This window comes from Moschus berezovskii, chromosome 17 (assembly GCF_049115385.1).
Source record: "Moschus berezovskii isolate FMDL1 chromosome 17, NW_MosBer_1.0, whole genome shotgun sequence".
Lineage (NCBI taxonomy): Eukaryota > Metazoa > Chordata > Mammalia > Artiodactyla > Moschidae > Moschus > Moschus berezovskii.
Window position 1 is genome coordinate 25,933,209 of NC_142476.1, and position 20,674 is coordinate 25,953,882.

General features: G+C 40.2%; 2 protein-coding genes across 8 annotated transcripts in view; one reads left to right on the plus strand and one right to left on the minus strand.

Annotated features, from left to right (window-relative positions):
• The window catches only part of SWT1 (SWT1 RNA endoribonuclease homolog), a 108,493-nt gene extending 97,011 nt beyond the window's left edge, over positions 1-11,482 (minus strand). For 3 of the 6 annotated variants that reach the window (XR_008685040.2, XM_055419102.2, XM_055419098.2), the window contains exons 1-3: positions 11,304-11,482; positions 7,244-7,330; positions 5,116-5,199 (exon numbers count right to left, since the gene is read on the minus strand). Coding sequence is in view for 5 of the 6 variants with exons in the window: in XM_055419102.2 (XP_055275077.2) it covers positions 5,116-5,199; positions 7,244-7,321 (162 nt within the window). In the remaining variant the exon portion in view is untranslated. The other 3 variants (XM_055419100.2, XM_055419101.2, XM_055419099.2) reach the window with 3 other exon arrangements.
• A 154-nt stretch (positions 11,483-11,636) lies between these two features.
• TRMT1L (tRNA methyltransferase 1L) overlaps positions 11,637-20,674 on the plus strand; it is a 35,966-nt gene continuing 26,928 nt past the window's right edge. The window contains exons 1-4 of one of the 2 annotated variants that reach the window (XM_055419103.2): positions 11,637-12,125; positions 13,510-13,650; positions 16,506-16,616; positions 18,241-18,354. In XM_055419103.2, coding sequence (XP_055275078.2) covers positions 11,873-12,125; positions 13,510-13,650; positions 16,506-16,616; positions 18,241-18,354 — 619 coding nt within the window. In that variant the 5' untranslated portion in view covers positions 11,637-11,872. The remainder of the gene's footprint in view (positions 12,126-13,509; positions 13,651-16,505; positions 16,617-18,240; positions 18,355-20,674) is intronic. The other variant, XM_055419104.2, reaches the window with a different exon arrangement.

The following is a 20,674-nucleotide window of genomic DNA, read 5'->3' on the forward strand; positions in this document are numbered from 1 at the left end:
TTGCAGTTCTGTTTTACCTTCCAGTAGTTGTTTCACGTCTATCTTTATTTTTTCTAATATAAGTGTTAGTTTTTAAAATTTCACTTTTTGTTGTTGTTGTTACTCTGTGTGGCTTGTGGCTTGTAGGATCTCGGTTCCTGGGCCAGAGGATGGGCCTGAGCTCCTATGGTAGGAGAGCTGAGTCTGAACCTGGTGGTTCTAACAGAGAACCACAGACTCCAGGGAATATTAATTTGCGTAAAGTCTCTTGGAAGTCCACATCTCAACACCAACACGTAGCTCTACCTAACTGCCTGCAAACTCCAGTGCTGGAAGTGAAGTGAAAGTCACTCAGTTATGCATGTCCAACTCTTTGTGACTCCATGGACTGTAGCCCGTCAGGCTCCATTGGATTCTCCAGACAAGAATACCAGAGTGGGGAGCCATTCCCTTCTTCAGGGATCTTCCCAACCCAGGGATCAAACCTGGGTCTGTTCCATTGTAGGCAGATTCTTTACCTCTGAACCACCAGGGAAACCCAAATCTCAGGTCAAACAACTAGGAAGACAGAAGCACAGTCCCACGCACAAAAAATACGTGATGACAAAAACCCAAGTTACAAACAAACAAGCACAATAAAAACCTACAAGATCAAACAAATGAAGAGGAAATAGACAACTTACCTGAAAAAAATTTTATTACAGTAAAAATGATACAAAAACTTAGAAATAGAATGGAGGCACTGATCGAGAAAATACAAGAAATGTTTAATAAAGACTTAGAAGAACTAAAGAACAAGCAAACAGAGATGAGCACAATAACTGAAATGAAAAATACACCAGAAGGAATCAAAAGCAGAATAACTAAGGCAGAAGAATGAAAAAGTGAAATGGAAGACAATGTGGAAATAACAGCCAAGGAACAGGATTAAAAAAAAAAGATTGAAAAAAATTAAAGACAGACCCAGAGAACTCTGCAACAACACTAAATACACAAACATTTGAAATACTGGGTCCTAAAGAAAAAGGCAAAAGAAATGGTCTGAGAAAATATTCGAAGAGATTATAGTCAGAAACTTTCCTAACATGGGAAAGGAGATAGACACCCAGGTCTGAAAGTACAGACAGACCCATGCAGGATAAACCCTAGGAGAAACACACCAAGACATACTAATCACACTAACAAAAATCAAACACAAAGAAAAAAATATTAAAAACAGCATGGAAAAAAATATTAAAAATAGCAAAAAATAACATACAAGGGAATTCCCATAAGGCTCTCAGTTGATTTTTCAGCAGAAACTCTGCAGGCCAGGTCAAAGTAGCAGGATACAGTTACAGTGATGAAAGAGAAAAATCTGCAACCAAGATTATAGCAAGGATCTCATTCAGATTCAATGGAGAAATTAAACACAGACAAGCAAAAGCTAAGAGAATTCAGCACCACCAAGCCAGCCTTACTTACTCAAGGATCTTAGCCTTCTGATTAAGTTAGTGTCCTTGGCTCAGTGGTAAAGAATTTGCCTGCCAATGCAAGAGATGCAGGTTTTATCCCTGGGTCAGGAAGATCCCCTGGAGAAGGAAATGGCAACCCATTCCAGTATTCTTGCCTGGGAAATTCAAGGGACAGTGGAGCCCCTTGGCTACAGTGCATGGGGTCACGAAAGTCGGACTCGACTTAGGGACTAAACAAAGGCAGCCTACAAAAGGTGCTACAGGAAATTCTCTAGGCAGGAAACAAAAGAGAAGAAGACAACCCACAAAAGCAAACCCAAAACAACTGCTACCCACTCTAGCATTCTTGCCTGGAGAATCCCCACAGACAGAGGAGCCTGGTGGGCTACAGTCTATGAGGTCGCAAAAAATCAGACAGGACTGAGCAACTAAGCACAGCACAGCACCATTTACAATAGCCAGGACATAAAAACAACCTAGATGTCCATCAACAGATGAACAGATAAAGAAGATGTGGTACATATACACAATGAAATATTACTCAGCCATAAAAAGGAACTAGACTGAATCATATGCAGTGATGTCGGTGAACCTACAGTCTGTCAAACATAGTAAAGTAAATCAGAAAGAGAAAAATAAATATCTTACACCAATGTATATATATGGAATCTAGAAAAATGGTACTGATGAACCTATCTGCAGGGCAGGAATAGGGATGCAGATGCAGAGCACAGACCTAAGGACATAGTGTGAGAAGGACAGGGTGGGGCACACTGAGAAAGTAACGTTGATATATATATACACTACCACATGCAATGGCAGAAAGGGAAGAACTAAAGAGCCTCTTGATGAAAGTGAAAGAGGAGAGTGAAAAAGTTGGCTTAAAGGTCAACATTCAGAAAAACACATCATGGCATCCGGGCCCATCACTTCATGGCAAATAGATGGGGAGACAGTGGAAACAGTGGCTGACTTTATTTTTAGGGGCTCCAAAATCACTGCAGATGCTGATTGCAGCCATGAAATTAAAAGACGCTTACTCCTTGGAAGGAAAAGTTATGACCAACCTAGACAGAATATTTAAAAGCAGAGACATTACTTTGCCAACAAAGGTCCGTCTAGTCAAGGCTATGGTTTTTCCAGTGGTCATGTATGGATGTAAGGGTTGGACTATAAAGAAAGCTGAGCACCAAAGAATTGATGCTTTTGAACTGTGGTGCTGGAGAAGACTCTTGAGAGTCCGTTGGACTGCAAGGAGACCCAACCAGTCCATCCTAAAGGAGATCAGTCCTGGGAGTTCACTGGAAGGACTGATGCTGAAGCTGAAACTCCAATACTTTGGCCACCTCATGCGAAGAGCTGACTCATTTGAAAAGACCCTGATGCTGGGAAAGATTGAGGGCAGGAGGAGAAGGGGATGACAAAGGATGAGATGGCTGGATGGCATCACCGACTCGATGGACATGAGTCTGAATAAACTTTGGGACTTAGTGATGGACAGGGAGGCCTGTTGTGCTGCAGTCCATGGGGTAACTAAGAGTAGGACACGACTGAGCGACTGAACTGAACTGAACCATATGTAAAACAGATATCTTGTGGGAGGCTGCTATATAGTACAGGGAGCTCAACACCATGCTCTGTGATGACCTAGAGGGGTGGGACTGGGGGTGGGGTGGGAGGGAGGCTCCAAAGGGAAGGGATATATGTATACATATACCTGACTCACGTTGTTATAAGCAGAAACTAATACAACATTGTAAAGCAATTTTACTCCAATTAAAAAAAAATAAATTTAAGAAACAAGGCAGCTCCCACCTCAGTGAGTAAAAAAGCAAAGGAAAGTGTTCCTTGTTCTCACTCTCCCCGCCGCAGCAGGCACCCCTTTGAAATCTTACCTGAACTTCTTATCTGGCATCTGATCACTTTCTATTGACTATGGGCAGGCCAACAAATCTGGTCAGTATCAGGTTGACACAAAAATTTTCTTAATCCTTGCAACAATCTCATGAGACAGATATTATTAGTATCTCATTTTACAGACAAAGCACCCAAGGCTCAAATAGAGCAAAATATCCTTGACATTACAGAGCAAGTTAGTCGCAGAGCCATGATCTGAAACCAGATTTCTCTACCTTTTCTATTCTACCACCCTGTCTCTCTAGGGGCAGAGGGCTAGACACAATAAAAATGACAGAGAAAGAGGATATAGTCCCTGTCCTAAAGAACTCAAGAGTAGAGCAGTCCCTGTCCTAAAGAACTCAGAGTAAAGCAGTCCCTGTCCTAAAGAACTCAGAGTAAAGCAGTCCGTGTCCTAAAGAACTCAAGGGTAAAACAGTCCCTATCCTAAAGAACTCAGAGTAAAGCAGGTCCAAGAACTCAGAGTAAAGCAGTCCCTGTCCTAAAGAACTCAGAGTAAAGCAGTCCCTGTCCTAAAGAACTCAGAGTAAAGCAAAGGGATAAAGTAGAAAGAAGTAGAAGGATCTATACAATAAACAATAAAGCAGAACAATAAACAGTAAGCTGTAAAAGAGTTTAAAAGATCCAAACCCAAAAGTTGGGATGTACCAAGGAAAAAAAGTAGGCCAAAAACATGCTAAAAATTGAGCATATATTGAATAAAGATGAATGGGTAAAAGAAAAAGGAATTCTCCATTAAAAACGCTTAGGCATTCTAAGAAGCTGGAGATGACCGGTATAAATTCAGCAGAGAGAAAATAAACCAGCCTACCTAGAAGGGCTGTTTTGAGGAAGAAGAAAAATGAAAACTGGATACTTAAGGTATGACAAAATTTAAAAGGGTCCTGACTCTTTGCAACCCCATGGACTATACAGTCCATGGAATTCTCCAAGCCAGAATACTGGAGGGGGTAGGTATTCCCTTCTCCAGGGGATCGTCCCAAACCAGGGATTGGACTCAGGTCTCCCACATTGCAGGCGGACTCTTCTGAGCCACCAGGGAAGCCCAAATGATAAACTAAAAAAGTAAGTGAAGATTTTTCAATAGAGAAATATGATGAAATCAGTGTTTTAAGAAGGTTAATACAGCAAGAATTGCAATAGCAGTTCCATTATGTGAAAAGAAACTCTTAAAAACCCAAATTTGCATTCATGGAACTTTCATAACTATTTCCTCTTATTACCTACAACAACTGTGCAGCAATCTTCATGTACTCCTAACTCTTCACTTGAACATAGTGAGCACTTCGCAACCATCCATGTACCAGGTTGATGTGTTTAGTCTGCTGTCACTGTTTCATATTATTTGGCAGACAGTAGAAAAAAATCTGGACCTTGCTGCTGCAAACAATTTTGTGCCCTTTCACAAGTCACTTAACTTTCTGGATCTCAATTTCTGAATCTGAAAATTCTGGTGACTTCAAAATGAAATTGTAAAGACAAATTTAACCACATACAGGAAAAGACTTAAAAATTGTCTAAATTTATATTCACGTTGTCTAATCCCACATGATAGGATCTATTAGCACAAAGAAAGAATTCGATAAACGCTTTTTGGTGAGTAGCAAGAAAAAGCTGCTTTTTCCATCAGCTATCAAAAAGTAAGTATAATATCAAGAAAAAATTAATGGAAAAGTAGTAGGGGAATTTATATCATAAAGCTTTTAATTGTACATTAAAACTTCAATATCATTTCTAGAGTTAATTACAGTATCTAAATACTCACCAGTTTTCTCTTCTCTGATGACACTGATCTTACAGAGCAAATTGAATAAGGAGAACTTACTGATGTTTTTTTCTCTCTCTTATCCTAAGAATGTCATTTGGAAAAAAGGAAAGAAAAGCACAAAATAAAGCACAGTGTAAGAGAGCATTCTTTTATCAATGTTGTTATAAATCAAAATTCCTTCTGCGTTAATAATAAGTCTCAGAGGAGAACAATGTTTATTTATTTATTTAGCTGCATTGGGTCTTTGCTGCTGCACACAGGCTTTCTCTAGTTGAGGAGAGCAGGGACTATGCTCTAGTTGTGGCATGAGAGCCTTCTCATCGCAGTGGCTTCTCCTGTGGCAGAGAACAGGCTCTCGGTGTGAGGGCTTCACTAGCTGCAACGCCTAGGCTCAGCAGCTGTGGTGCACAGGCAGCAGTTAACGGCTCTCAGGCTCTGGAGCCAGTGGGCTCAGTAGCTGCGGCTTACAAGCTTAGTTGCTCTTTGGCATGTGGAATCTTCCCGGATCAGGGATTAGAACCTTGTCCCCTCCATTGGCAGCTGGGTTCTTATCCACTGTACTGCCAGGGAAGTCCGGGAACAATGTTTAAAGGCATACAAACATTGGTAAGAGGAAAGGAGACTTAACTAGAAATTAGAAGATTTAAGTGGTCTTGAAGTAGGAATGAGATGGGATAGAAGTGGGCTTCTCTGGTGGCTCACATGTTAAAGAAACTGCTTGCAATGCAGGAGACCTGGGTTCAATCCCTGAGTCAGGAAGATCCCTTGAAGAAGGGAATGGCTACCAACTCCAGTATTCTTGCCTGGAGAATTCCACAGACAGAGGAGGCTGGCGGGCTACAGTCCATGGAGTTGCAAGAGTTGGACGTGACTGAGGGACTAACACTTCCACTTTTTCACTTTCACTTGGGATAGAGGTAATATGGCAGAAAGTTGCAGACAGCTCACATAAGGACATTGGGAAATGGTACTGCCATAGTGACACTTAATCTTCTACAAAGCAAAACCGTATACCCAGTTATTTTTTCAGTGGATCCTGAATTCAGCAGATCCAGGACAAACGTATTCAAACGTATTTCAAGTACCTATTGTGTATCAAAGACACTTTTCTAGACAGTGAGAACAGATTAGTGAAAAAACAATAAAAGTCCCTGCTCTCATAGAGTTTACACCTACTGCAGGTTTAACTTACAAATATGTAAGTAATATAGTGTGTCAGATGATGCTATTAAAAAAATAAGAAGAAGAAAGCAGAGAACGGGGTCAGGAAGGGCTGGGAGGCAAGGGTGACACTGTTGCAATTTTAAACAAAGTAGTCAAAATGGGTCCCCACTGGTAATTTGACATCTGAATGGAGACCTAATGAAAGGAAGGAACAAACCCTGTGAGTATCTAGGGAAAGTTTTCAAGTTAAAGGGAGTAACAGCAAGCACAAAGCAGGAATGTGCCTGGCTTACTGGAGCAACAATAAGGAAGCCAAGGAGTGGAGAAAGCAGAGAGAGAATGAGATGGAGATGAGATGGTGACAGTAATGTGTTTTTTGTCCCAGGAAGAACATTAGCTTTTTCTCTGAAGTGGAAAATCACTAGAAAATACTGCGCAGAAGAGTGACATGATTTAACATTTTACTAGGATCACTCTCTGTTATGTTGAGAACACAAGAAGGCAAAGGTAGAAAGCAAGCTGTTTGCCTGGATCATGGTGACAGCAGTGGGAGTGGTAGTCACACTCAGCTGACAGAATCTGCTGATAGACGGGATGCAGGCAGAGCATGATGACCAGGGTTTGGGTCCAAGCAACTTAAAGAATGTAACTGCAATTTATCACATTGAGAAAACTGAGGCTGGGCACTTGCAAGAGTATAGTCTAAGAGGAGCAAGAGCCAAAAAGGATACTGCCAAGCCTCAGTTTCTTCATTTGTATAATTGGGATAATAATGGTACCTAACTCATAGAGTTGAGAGGAATATATAAAATAATGCAAGTAAAGAAAAACAAATGACTCTTTCTCGGCCAGAACAAAATATTTACATAACTTGTTTTAAAACTGAGGTGTATTTTTTTCATCATACAAAAATAAAACTGTAAAACAGGATGTCTTTAGGTCAATAAGTCAAAATTCTTACTTCATCAATATTGGATGATGGGGTGGTACCTTTTCTCTGAGACTTCTCCTTTTTTCCACAAGATTCTTTGTTGGACATTTTGCAAAGCTAAAATGAACATCAAAAACATATTATGTGTGCAGTTTTTTTTTTAACCATTGCTACAACAAAAACATTAGAAATCATACTTTTTTCAGTTTCTTAAAAATGGGAGTTTTATAAAATAATTTTTGTATTTTACCCATTCTCAACATGATAGGATTGTCTCATTGTTCCACTTTACTTACAGTCTGCCTTATATCTGTTCCCTTCCATCAGTGTGGGGATGGTCACCTTTTAAGAAAGACTCGAAAAAGTATGCATTTAAGGCAAACTTTTCTCTCTAGCATCCCATTTCCATTTTCAATTGCCTGCAGGACTACTATATTTTGCCCCACCCACACCTCAAAACCAATTAGTCATTAAGTCTTCATTTTCTCAATACACCCTCCATCTCTCACTGAGTGAGACGTCGGGCAAAACACATACATTTTTTGAGTCCTAGTTCCACTATATGTAAAATAGAGATAATTCATCCAAGAGGGTTTTTTAAAAACTCAAAAATACTGCCTTCAGCAATTATCTTTCTAGACAATTGTCAGCTAGACCCTGAACTTCTTGAAGAGTAAGCTGTACTGAAAATTCAGGAGGTGTTCATAAATGCCCTCTGAAAATGAGTTAGGTGAATTTTTCTTTCCCAGAATAGTGATTGTTCATTCTGAGTCACTTCCAACTCTTGCTCATTGCAGTCCTTCTGTCCATTTCTCATCCCAGTCTCCCTTTTCCAGCCCGGGTCTGGATCAAGTCTATACTGCTGTTACTGACAAAAAGAAAAAGAAAGAAGACTACACACAGTCATCCCCAGTGGTCATAAACATTTTAAAGATAGTATATATAATCATCCTGTACTGGAACACAGAGGCCAGAGATTGGGAACATCACCAGATTTGCTGGGGCAAGAAGATATAAAGGGGTCCACAAGCAAAGTCCAAAGGAGAGGTAATTGCTGCTAGTGATATGTATAGGACTTCCATGTGACACAGAGATGGTAAACAATGAGCCTGTGATGCAGGAGACCAGAGTTCAATCCCTGGGTCTGGAGGATCCCCTGGAGAGGGAATGGCAACTCACTCTAGTATTCTTGCCTGATAATCCCATGGAAAGAGGAGTCTGGCAGGCTACAGTCCATGGGGTTGCAAAGAGTCAGACACGACTGAACAACTAACACACACACACAACACACACACACACAGAGTGATAAGTACTGACGCTCAGAACATAACAAAGACTGGAAACCAAGCAATTACAAGTACTGCTGGTCAAACATGATCACAGCAAGTGAAGTTCTATAAAAGAGTGATCAATTATACTAAATCAAACTTGTAGAATGTTTTGAAGAATACAGAATAAGGAAAATACTGAGACCAGAAATCTAATAATAATAAGAATTAATAAAATAGTCAACATATACTTCTAAGGACAGATTCTAAATTACCCAGAAATTTTGCCTTTTAAGATAAATTCATGGCAATAATTAAATTCACAGTTGAGCTTCCAGATTACAGGAATAATCTTCATTTTTCTTTCTTGTTCCAAGGATCCCATTCCATGGGGAGAAAGATACAAGGAAAAACAATAACTTTCATGAAATAAATTGCTTAGAGGCAATGGGCTGGTTATTTTACCTCTTACAATTTAAACCCCTTCATGTTGTGCTTTGAACACACACACACAAAACCAATTTGAATCTATTATCCATAAGACAAATCAGAAAAAAAATACTGCAGAGAGTAGACTATCAAAAGAAAAACACCTGTATATGTACTGTGACAAATGTTTTATATTAGTGGACCATTCATACCAATTTTATGGAAATCAAAATATAAACTAAATAAGTGGAGATTTCCTGTGCTGGCCTGCTTCCCAACTGGCTCCTGATCTCTGCTGCACTGTCTCTTACAAAGTTCCCTCTCACAATAAGTAGAGATGACCTGTGTAACCAACAGGATATATTTATATAACATGTGGCTAGGTCAAATAACACACTGTGGCTTCTGCCTTTCTGTCTTGAATTGTTCACCCTAGGAAAAGCCAGCCAACATATCATGAAGACATTCAAGTAACCCTAGGAAAAGCCCACCAAGGAAGAGCTGAAATCTTTTGCCAAAAATGAACGGACTTATAGACATGTGAGTGGGCCACGCTTGAAGCTGATCCTGCAGCCTTCATCAAGCATCCACTAGGCACCATCCCTTGCAAGTATCTCACTGCAATGTTATGAGAGACCCAAAGGCAGATGCACCCAGAAAGCCATTCCTGAATTCCTGACCCATATCCACTGTGGGGTAAGAAGTGTATTGGTTGTCCTAAACCATAAAGTTTTGAACAATTTACGCAGCAATAGATGAGTTGCTGCTGCTGCTGCTGCTAAGTCACTTCAGTCGTGTCCGACTCTGTGTGACCCCATAGACGGAAGTCCACAGGCTCCCCCATCCCTGGGATTCTCCAGGCAAGAACAACTGGAGTGGGTTGCCATTTCCTTCTCCAACGTGTGAAAGTGAAAAGTAAAAGTGAACTCGCTCAGTCGTGTCCGACCCCCAGCGACCTCACGGACTGCAGCCCACCAGGCTCCTCCATCCATGGGATTTTCTAGGCAAGAGTACTGGAGTGGCTTGCCATTTCAATATAATTTTTCAAACTTTGAAGATGCCTTCTTTAGGATAGCTCAAGAACAGGGACCGTGCTTGGGAATTCTGATTAAAATTTCCACAGAATACACAGACTAAAAATCTAACCCTTTTTCATCTTCTGGTTTTCAGCTGGTATTAATGAAATTGACATTCTAAATCAAGTTTTCAATTAACCATTCATTCTTTCACAAATTAAAACATCACTGGTTCCTAGATGATGCATAAATATCCACTACTCATGCCTGCAAACTATAATGTTATTATCCCATTTTTAATGAACTGTTTAAAGACCAGTGAGGCAGTATATACATCCAGGAATACTAGTTAAAAGTTGTGGATGGGCCCACTAAGAGGGCTTTAGAATCACAATTCACAAAAACTTCCACGGGATAAATTGCTCAACTGCGGGAGAGAGGAGGGGAAATCCCTCCACATATACTTTTAAGTACTGGGAGGGAGGACCACATTCCTGTTTTGAGTTTCGCAGTGCCAAAAAATCACACTCGCTCTCCCCTGGGTACTGAAAACAAACTGAAAATAAACGGTCCAAGAAGAAAACCATTAAGTATCACCTTTATTAACTAGGAAAAACCGAACGGGAAGTGCGAATACCTGAGACTAAAAGAAGACTCCCTCTCCCTTCCCGCTTCCCGTAACATTCGGACCAGTGTAGGCAGAGCAGTCAGAAAACAAGGTATTCCTCTTGCCTCCCGCAGTGGGCTTGAAGGAGCGCGCCTTAAACTCAAGCAGGCTCGGAGAGTAAAGAGAAGTACGGAGGCCTGGAAACTTAACAGACGCCCTGAGGAATCTGAATCGCACCAGTCAAGTGCCTGAAGCTCCACACATTCAGGAGCCTTGGATATTAAAAGCCTAAATGTAAGCATAGGCTCTTCTCTCCACTCCTGGGCCCCCGCAATTCACCATCCACAGGAATCTTACAGCCACAGCGCGGCACTGCTGTTGGGAATACGTAGGTTAAAACAAAATTAAAAGGAAAAGAGAGTTCAGATCATGGTGTGGGTGAAGGCGCGAAACGAAGAGCAGACCCCCATCTCGAAGTCCGCCTGACTGACAAGCGGCCCAGAAACCGCCTAGCCCGCGGACTCGGGTAGAAACACACCGCACCCAACCCGGGGCAAGAGGCTGCCCCGAAGGCAGAGCCGGGCCGGAACCACACCCTTCACAGAGCAGGCTCAACCCCGGGTCCGCCCACAGAGTCGCCCCGCCCAGGCTCGAGAGGCCCCCGAATCCTCCGTCCGTCCCGCCGGCTGCCCACTTTCGGTCCTGGAGTGAGGCAGGGAGAGTACCCACCGAAACGTCAACTAACCCCTCGGCTTCCCTACGTTACTTACCAGAGCCCGCGCCAGTTGCGATTTGGGACGCCCAAACCATAGGAAAGGGACCCCGAGCGCGACGCCCGCTGGGAAATGTAGTTCTGCGCTCGGAAGGTAGCTAGCGCTCGAACGCTCCGGAGCGCTTGTTTAGCTTTGCATTTACTTCCTCCGAGGCCTTAGAAGCACCTCCCGCCCCGCTCCGCCCCGGGCGGCGCGGTGCACGCTGGGTATTGTAGTTTTGGTCGAGTTCGGTGGTTGACGGCTAGAACGGAGACGCGCCGGGGAAACGGAACTCTCTGACCTCATTGGACGCCGTCCCCCAGCATGCTCCTGCGCAGTCGGGGCGTCATAACGCCTCGGGGAAAAGGAAGCGGATGGGACCGCGAATCGCTGCCTGTGGCTTTTAATTTTTCTGCTGACTGGATTCGGTCACTGATTCTTCATCTTTTGTCTGTTGCACGCATCTCGCCCTCCCCATTTGCTTCCCCACTTCTCGGATCCGGCCCTCTGGGCTTTCACGCCATTTCTCTCACTCCGCCGTGAGCCCCTGCTGGTCCCCGGGCGGGCCTGGCAAGGAGGCGGTAACTATGGCGAATATGGCGGAGGAGGAGCTGCTGCCCCAGGAGAAGGTGGAGGTGGCCCAGGTCCCGGTCCCGACCCCGACCCCGGACTCGGCTCGGGTCCCAGCTCCGGCCCCGGATTCCGCTCCGGTCTCGGCCTCGACCCCGGCCCCGGCCTCGGCTCCGACTCCGGCCTCGGCTCCAGTCCCAGCCCCTGCCCTGGCCCAGGCTCCGGCCCTGTCCCCGGCCCTAGCCTCTGCCCCTGATGAGGCTGAAATCAGTAAGTGCAGGGAGGCCCAGATCTTTCTGCCCAGGAGAAGCAAGAAAGTGCGCCTTGCTGGGGAGTAGGGGAGGCCCTTCTTCACTGGAATGGTTTTTATGGGGGAAAAGGCAGTTTTAGCGAAATGGGGGGAGGAACGAGGGACCCGTACAGCGGTAAAAACGGGTACAAGGTTGGGGACGGCATCTCCACAAACCTCGGCGACCTCACAGGGAAGGATCTGTGGAGGCCAGAGGTGTTGCAGGTGGAAGGAAATAATGGGATCGTGGACGTCTTCGTTAAAGGGGGTCTTTCTCTGGTATAGAAATTAAAAGTTACACCTCATTTGGCAGTTTCCCTCTCTGCCCCGTCTGCCATATTTCTCTGTCTCCTTTAAAATATGATAGAGTAACCGAGTTTACTGTAGTAGATGCTAACTGCCAAGATTTAGAAACCGTTGCTGTCAGTTAGGTTTTATGTCTCGAAATAGACACGAGATGGGGTTTTTCTCATTTTTTCTTTAGCAGCTTGCCTCCAAAAAGAATTTGAGGCTGACGAGTAGTTTAAGATAGCGTAACTAAATTATAGATGTTTTCCTCAGACGTAAATCCCATCGACTTTGGTACGTTTCTCCAAGTCGGCTGTCGAAAATTAATAGCCTGTATTAATTGTGCTTGCATGTTTTATAAGTGATGGTTTATTGGACCATAAAGGAATTTAAAAGATTGATAAGTAACACTTTAAGAATCGTCTGAACATTTTTAAACGTAAGCTCTGAGAAACTTTTCTTTAAAAATTTTGTCCCCAAATTGACCTTTATGCTTTTTCTGAATCATAACAACAAGAAATCTTAATTCGTTGTCTTTCCTACTGCTAAGCCAGTTTTGAGGTTAATGTTTAAAAAACATTTGGATAGTTATAATCTAACAATTATTTCTGCAATTTTTAAACAACATACAGATTGCTATAGTAAAGAGTAGGGTGGATCACAGAAAAGACAAAGGTCAGAATACTTCAGGTCGGGCTCTCCTCATCACAGAAAAACAAAGCTAGTAAGTGCTAAATAAGGCCAGTTGTTTCTTCCCCAGCTGCAATGGGGGAAAAGCAGGTACACTCCAGAGTAAGATATCCTCCTTAACTCACCTCTAGATGTGGTCTTTTTATGTTAATCAGATGTGATTGAGCAGCTTTAGGGGATGTATGCTTTCTCCACCTCCCTGCCATCATGAATATGGTAAACATAGTTTGAGAAGATTTATTCATATATTCCAAAATTTATGAGTATTTAATTTGAAGAATGTGTGATGTTTGAAAAACCTGAAAATGCATTTCTGGAACAAATAGTAATTAAGAAATTGGAAATGCATTAGAAACGTATTAATCACATTTTATAAATTATTTTTAGATGGTCTAGTTAGCCCTTTGAAATCAGTCTCATATAGGAAAGATGAAGATGGCATATCTGAAATAGAATTGAAAACTGAGGAAGAAAAAGAAGTTTTAAAAGAACCGCCTAGCATCTTGGAATCATCTGATTTAATAAGAGGTTTGCCTATTGACTTCTAGATTATTAGTGTGTTACAAAAAGATCGAGTGATTTTAAGTATAGATTGATATCTACTGTCTTGGACCAGAAAGTGACTTTAGAGATGTACAAAGGTGTTTTCATGAATCTTTAGACAGATCTTTAGAGTTTTCTTCAGTAGAGGACTACAGGATTTTCAATTTTCTAACTTACCGGGCCCCTTTCACTTACTCTGTACTACTTAGTAGTTAGAAGTGCTATGTATCTTGTTTCACACACACAGTTTGAAGTATGGAAGCCAGTGATTTAAAATGAAATAGGTTGGTTTGTACATAAGGATTCATTGCCTGAATCTTACTGTCTGACCCAGTAATTAAAGGTTTTTGATCAAAGGGGAAACAGTTTATCTGTTTATAGAAACTGCCTCATTGTAAGTCATTTGAACAATGCCTGATATAAGAAATTAACCAATAGCATTTGTTGCTCTTTGTGTTTCCCATTTTGGAATTAGGTAAAAATATATTTTAATAAATTTTAACAGGAATGTCTGATAGGGCTGAATTGAATTCCAAAATTTTGACTCAGTGTGCTACTGCACCCAAAAAGACTAATGATTTTGTTTTAATTTATTTTAAAACTAGTGCCTGCTATGTGCAAGTTACTGCACTAGGCATTTAACCATACAGAGATGAATAAAGATGTAGCCTTTGGCTTCTAACTGCTTATTTGTAGATGAGACAAACAAGAATGTAAATTATATAGAAGGGAAACAAAGCAACTGGGAGTGAAGCTTGGAGAGGAATAGGCAGGAAGACAGCAGTGTGGAGAAATTATATAATCTAATTATGTAATATTAAAGAGTCTGTGGTTTATCCCATTGACTCCTAACTCACTGGAGATCTTTTCCTATCAGTTACCATCTCCTGAGTCTTATATATTCAGAATTCTACTTTGTTAACATTTCTTTCCATAGGGCTACAATACTCAGGTCTCTCCATCCTTAAAAAGAAAGAAGCAAGTTAAAATCCCATCTCTCTTTTTTTTTTAATACTAGCAGATTTCTTGAAAAAAGTAATCTATGCTGATTTTCTGTACTTCGTTTCTCTTTCCATTTCTATTTGTACTCTAGAAACACCTCACTGAACCTTCTTAAAGGTCACTAGAAACTTACTAAATACTAAATCCAGTAGTCTTTTCTTGATCTCTGCAACCATTTGTGATATTTACTGTTAAGCACTACTCTTTTACAGTCCCTTCTCTCCTGGCTTCTGCATTATCTTGATTCTCTATACCATTTTTTCCTTTTGAAGCTACCCTCTTGATTCCTTTTCCTCAACGTCTCCTATACATATATTCATCCCTGTATACCTCACTTCAAAATAGTATCCCCTTTTGTTAATCAGTAGTGGGTTAAGAGGCATTGGGGAATGCATTCCACATACTACTAATCAAGAATATGTTAAATATATTTTGGAATGATTTATTCCAAAATTTACAAATATGTAATTTGAAGAATGTGTAATATTTGAATAACCTGAAAATGTTATTGGGACTGCGTTTTGGCTTTTTTATCCTCAGTTTCAAAACATTTCCCCCTAGGCTTTCTTACTGATGCTCTTAGTTTCACCTAACATGAGTATTTATGAGTTATATCTATTCAAAATCCCTCCTGACCTTCCACTGCAATTCAGCTGCCTACTGGACTTGAGTACCTAATTCCAGTAGTAATCAAACACATTGTGTGAAAAACTAAATTCCCATCCTCTTTTCTCTTCCTTTCTGCTAAAACTGTTTTCTACTTCCTTTTTATTGGTTAATAGTACTTGTATCAAAATCTCAGTTGTTCTTTAATCTTCACCCTTTCACATCCCAAATCCTCTGCTGCTTTTTTTTACCTTCTGTTTTCTAGTACCTTTCCATTACTAATTTTTCACCTCAATTATTGATCGTTGGTACTACAACCGGAGATTCTGAAATGCATTCAAATCATATCATTTATTTACTCAAAAACCTGACAACAAAGAATGAGATGGCTGGATGGCATCACCGACTCGATGGACATGAGTTTGGGTGAACTCTGGGAGTTGTTGATGGGCAGGGAGGCCTGGCGTGCTGTGATTCATGGGGTCGCAAAGAGTTGGACACGACCGAGCGACTGAACTGAACTGAAAGAGTATAGTCCAAACTAACTTATATAGAATTTATGCCTCCCATGATGTGTACTACATTTTTGGCTGCATTATCTTTCTACCAGGTCTATCCCCCAAACGTACTACTTTCCAGCCAGGAGTGGTAGAGAAGTGGCTATATATTTTTATACCACATGCCTTTGTTTATTTCAGTTATAAGGTTATTTCAGGTTATAAGGCCAGACACCAGATCTCTACTTACTAAAAATCTGTTTATACCTTAAGTCTTGGTCAAACGTCACTTCAGTGAAGGCTTCTTAGAGGCACTTGTTGGAATGAGTTATTCCTTCCTCTGTGTACCCACATCATATTACCTTTACCCCTAAGTGTTCATTCATCTTGCCTTGTGTTACAGTTAGTAGTTAACGTGTTTCTCTCTCACCTGATTGAAAGTTCTTTGAAAACAGGAAACCTGGGTTCAGTGTTTTATACAGACTAGAAACATTTTCTGTAAAACTGTATTGAATAATAAGATAAAATTTGAAAGCTGTGAGGTTATGCAGTGGCAACTCTTTGACTTCTGAGACACACTTGTCATTTTATAAACTGAGTTTTCTACCTAGGTACTAAGGCACTGTGCTATAGGAAATGAAAGTGTAAAATTCTGTGTGACATGATAAAATGAAACTGAAGATAGAATACATATTGTTAAAGCATAATTTTCTAACTCTTAAACTTTCCTTTCAGAGAGACACATCTCAATTCAAAGGCAGCTTGCTGATTTAGAGAAGTTAGCTTTCGTAACTGAAGGGGATTGTGACTCTGCCAATTCACTGAACTCAGATAATCTTGATGCAGGTATTTCCATCTTTGGAGGGTTTCTGTTTTTTTGGTCAGTTTCTAATGATTTGTCATCTTTCTACTCATGAAAATTTTGGTAAGCATGAACTTATTTATTTCCACCAAACTAGGGCAGAATAAGATGTTTTTTAACTTAGGAAATGGTACTCTTCTATATGTAAGGACACTGAGATAAGTTATTTTACAACCCCTCAAGGAAATTACAGTCTCATGGATATATAAGGCCTTTGTTAGGAATTAACGTTTTGCTATGAGTAACAGAAATCCAAAAATTGTATGGAGGCTTTTATTCTCTCATAAGAAAGAAATCTCAAGACTGGCAAAGTAGAGCTGGTACAGAGTTTCACAATGTTGTTAGTGCCCTAAGCTCCTGTCATTCTACTTTACCATCCTTAGTGCTTGGATTCCATCCTCAAGATCTCCTGATGGTTTTTTGAAGTAGAGAATATATTTTAAAAATTGTGCGTATATTTGCTATGTACTATATGTGAAAGATATTTGCTGGATTAAAAATTGAGTTATTGGGATTTCCCTGGTGGTCCAGTGGCTAAGACTTTGTGTTTCTAATGCAGGGGAACATAGGTTGGATTCCTGGTCAGGGAACTAAGATCCCACATGCCACACAGGATGATCAAAACAAAAACACCCTGGTACAGTCAAATGAATTTTTTAAAAATTGAGTTACTGTTTCTGTATATTTTATTGATTTAAACCTGGATTTGAGATTTTTCTGGTACTGTTAAAGTTTTTATTAAGATACATTTCCTAATTAAATGAAACTTCTATTTTGATGATCCATAGTCTTTTTAAGAATATGTTAATAAAGAAGAAAGAATTTAACAAATTCAGTAATAGGATGTGTGCTGTGTGCTTAGTCAGTCATGTCCGACTTTTTGTGACCCCGTGGACTGGAGCCTGCTACATTCCTCTGTCCATGGGATTCTCCAGGCAAGAATACTGGAATGGGTTGCCAGGCCCGCCTCCAGGGAATCTTCCCAACCCAGGGATCAAACCCACATCTCCCACATTGCAGGTGGATTCTTCACCCTCTGAGCCACCAGGGAAGCCCAAAGCCACTGTAATAGGATACAGAGGTTGTAATCCTAACTCCAGTCTCAGAATAGCAGCAATATGTCATCCAGTCTACCCCTTCCTTCTTTCATTTTTCTAATTCCACATGTTAACCGTTTTTGTTGCTGCTAGAGTAGAATACCAGAGCTGATACTTTTGTCTGTCTAGCTCCTATCCCTCTGCAAATGTGACAACTTCTGCCTTTTCCCCTGCCCAAAGTGCAGAACAACATTCTTTCTGGAAGGTATTTTGCCTGGGAGGATATCATGTAGTTTATCTTTTCCTCATCCTCTCCATACCCAGTGGCAACAGGGATATCAGCTCGCCACAGAGAGGAGAGTTTTGGGGTAAAAATCAGTCACTGACTATGTCCTAAAACAATTGTTGTTAAGAAAGATGTTATCTAAGGGGTGTGTGTGGGTGTGTGTGTGTGTGTGTGTTTTGAGAGGCAAGGGTGAGAAAGGGTCCCCTGTTAACTTGTTTTGTAGCCAAATTTAAGCATGAATAGCTGGTATATTCTCTGCTTTATTGGTTCTTTTTTCCTTAACAGGGAACAAACAGACTTGTCCATTGTGCCCCAAGGAGAAATTCAGAGCTTGTAATAGTCATAAGCTTCATCGTCACCTTCAGAATTTACACTGGAAAGTCTCCGTCGAATTTGAAGGTTTGTATTTTTGTGCTTACTGAAAAGTGATGTAAATTAAATTCAGGATTTTGTACTAGTTTTGGAATTTTACTGACAACATAATCAAGTATCTTCAGTTTAAAATTATGAAGGATTTAATGCCCCTCTTTTAATGTATTTATTAGTAAAAGACCACGTAGTTCTCTAGGCAGTGGATATTTATGACACCAGTAGTTTAGTTTAACAAACAATTATTAAGCATCTGTTCTGTGCTACGTACTTGGCTTGGCCCTGAAGGTCCACATTACTTACTAAACCATGTTTTCACAAGTTTTCCTTTTCCTTTTTTTATTAGAACAACTACAGTTTTTATTAACTATGATTAACATTAACTCCAGTAATAGTTTTGAAGGTATAATAAATGTAATAAAACAAGAAAATAATTGGTATGAATATTGGAAAAGAGAAGATAACATCTCTTTTTTCCCCTGCTGCTGACTTAAAAATAAACAGAGTTAATGAGAGTTTTTGGAACAATGGTGAGATATAAGATAAATATTCAAAATCAAAATCAGAGCCTTTCTCTACTCTGGATAAATGGAAATGAGGGAAAAAACAGTTACAACAGTGACAAAAATGGCACAATTTGAGGGAGTAAGTTTAACAAGAGGATTCAAATAAAGAAATGAGTGAAGCTGAAGGACAAAAAACAGGATTTTACCAAGTTAAAAGACTTCCTAGGGAGAGTGATTTATTGTTAGATTCTGAGGTAGTGAATTATGTGTTTAGTTAGTCATGTCCGACTCTTTGAGACCCCATGGACTGTAGCCCACCAGGCTCCTCGGTCCATGGGATTTCCCAGGCAAGAATACTGGAGTAGGTTGCCATTTCCTTCCCCAATGGATAATACATTACAGCCTTTTTTAAGAAAGAAATTTGGCAACATTTAAAAAATTTTAAATATTTTTCCACCAGGCAATCCCTCTGCTAAGAGTAAAGGAAGCAATAGACAAAGATGTACAAGAATGTTCATTGCATCATGTGCTTAGAAACAAAAACTTGGAACTAAAATCAAAGATGATTGAATAAATTATGGTATATACAGACCATGAAATATTATGCAGCCATTGAGAAGAGTGTATTAGATCTATACCAGCTTGCTTGGAAGGATTTTCATGGTAAACTATGAAAATAGTCATATATATATGATAAAAACAAAAATACTCCCCTCCCCCAAAAACCCCTAAACATGTGTATATTTAAATTTGTATATGATTAGGAAGTATACTTACTGTGAAATGTGGTTATCTGGAGTTTCAACCAGACTGAATGAAATAGTCATTATAAGACACCCAAAAAAGAAGCCAGAACTAGACCAGAACTATTTTCTTAGTGTTATATTATTGGTAAAAGATTATCACTAGTTACTTAGAGAAAAAGTGAATTAGAGACTAATTCAGAAGCCATACTATCTTATGTTTAATTATTTATAAGAATGTATAGTAAAACATATTGACTTCTTAACAAAAAAGATCTCATTTGAATTACAAAGGTAATTAAGTAATTGCTTTATAAAGCCATTGTTTAATCTTTGGTCTCTCTCCTCCAAGTTATTCTCTTCTATGTGACGGTTCATGGTATTTCTTTACTGTCATGTTCTTTAGGTTGTTGCATTCTTCCACATGATGGTGATCTGGAAGATGGGGAATATGATAGCTTTTGTCTTTGTGAACAGGCTTCAAAGTAGTTGGCAAATATGTTGAAAAAGATCTGCTGAAGGAATAGAAATGAGATGAATGACAAAGTAAGAATGCCTTACCTAGCTGAAGAAGACTGCATTAGATGTGGGAAAGAAGAACATGTATTCAGAGTTAGCCATACAGATGTTGAGGTGCATCTAGTGGGGGTAGCCTGGAGTGCACATAAACCTGGAAAGGTTTGGGCTAGAAATACATATTTGGGAGTTGTCAGAATATAGATGGTATTTAAAGCTGAAAGTCTGGATGGAATGACCTTAAGAATACATATAGGTGGAAAAGGAAATGGTCCAAGGTCTGAGTCCTGAGACGCTTTAACATACACAGCTAAGAAAAATGATTGAATGTAAAGTGAACTGAACTAGAAGTATGAGAAGAAGGAAGTTAGAGATAAGCTTACAGTTTTTGAGTTAGGAGTAACTGGAAGGCTTTATTATTCATTAAAAAGCTGAAAAAAGAAACCTGGCTCAAGAGTCAAGTGAAAAGTTTAGTCCTTGACAATAGGTTTTGTTTTATTTTTTAATGTTTTTTGATTACACTGGGTCTTCATTGCTGTGCGCAGGGCTACTCTTTGTTGCATTGTGTGGGCTTCTTGTTGCAAT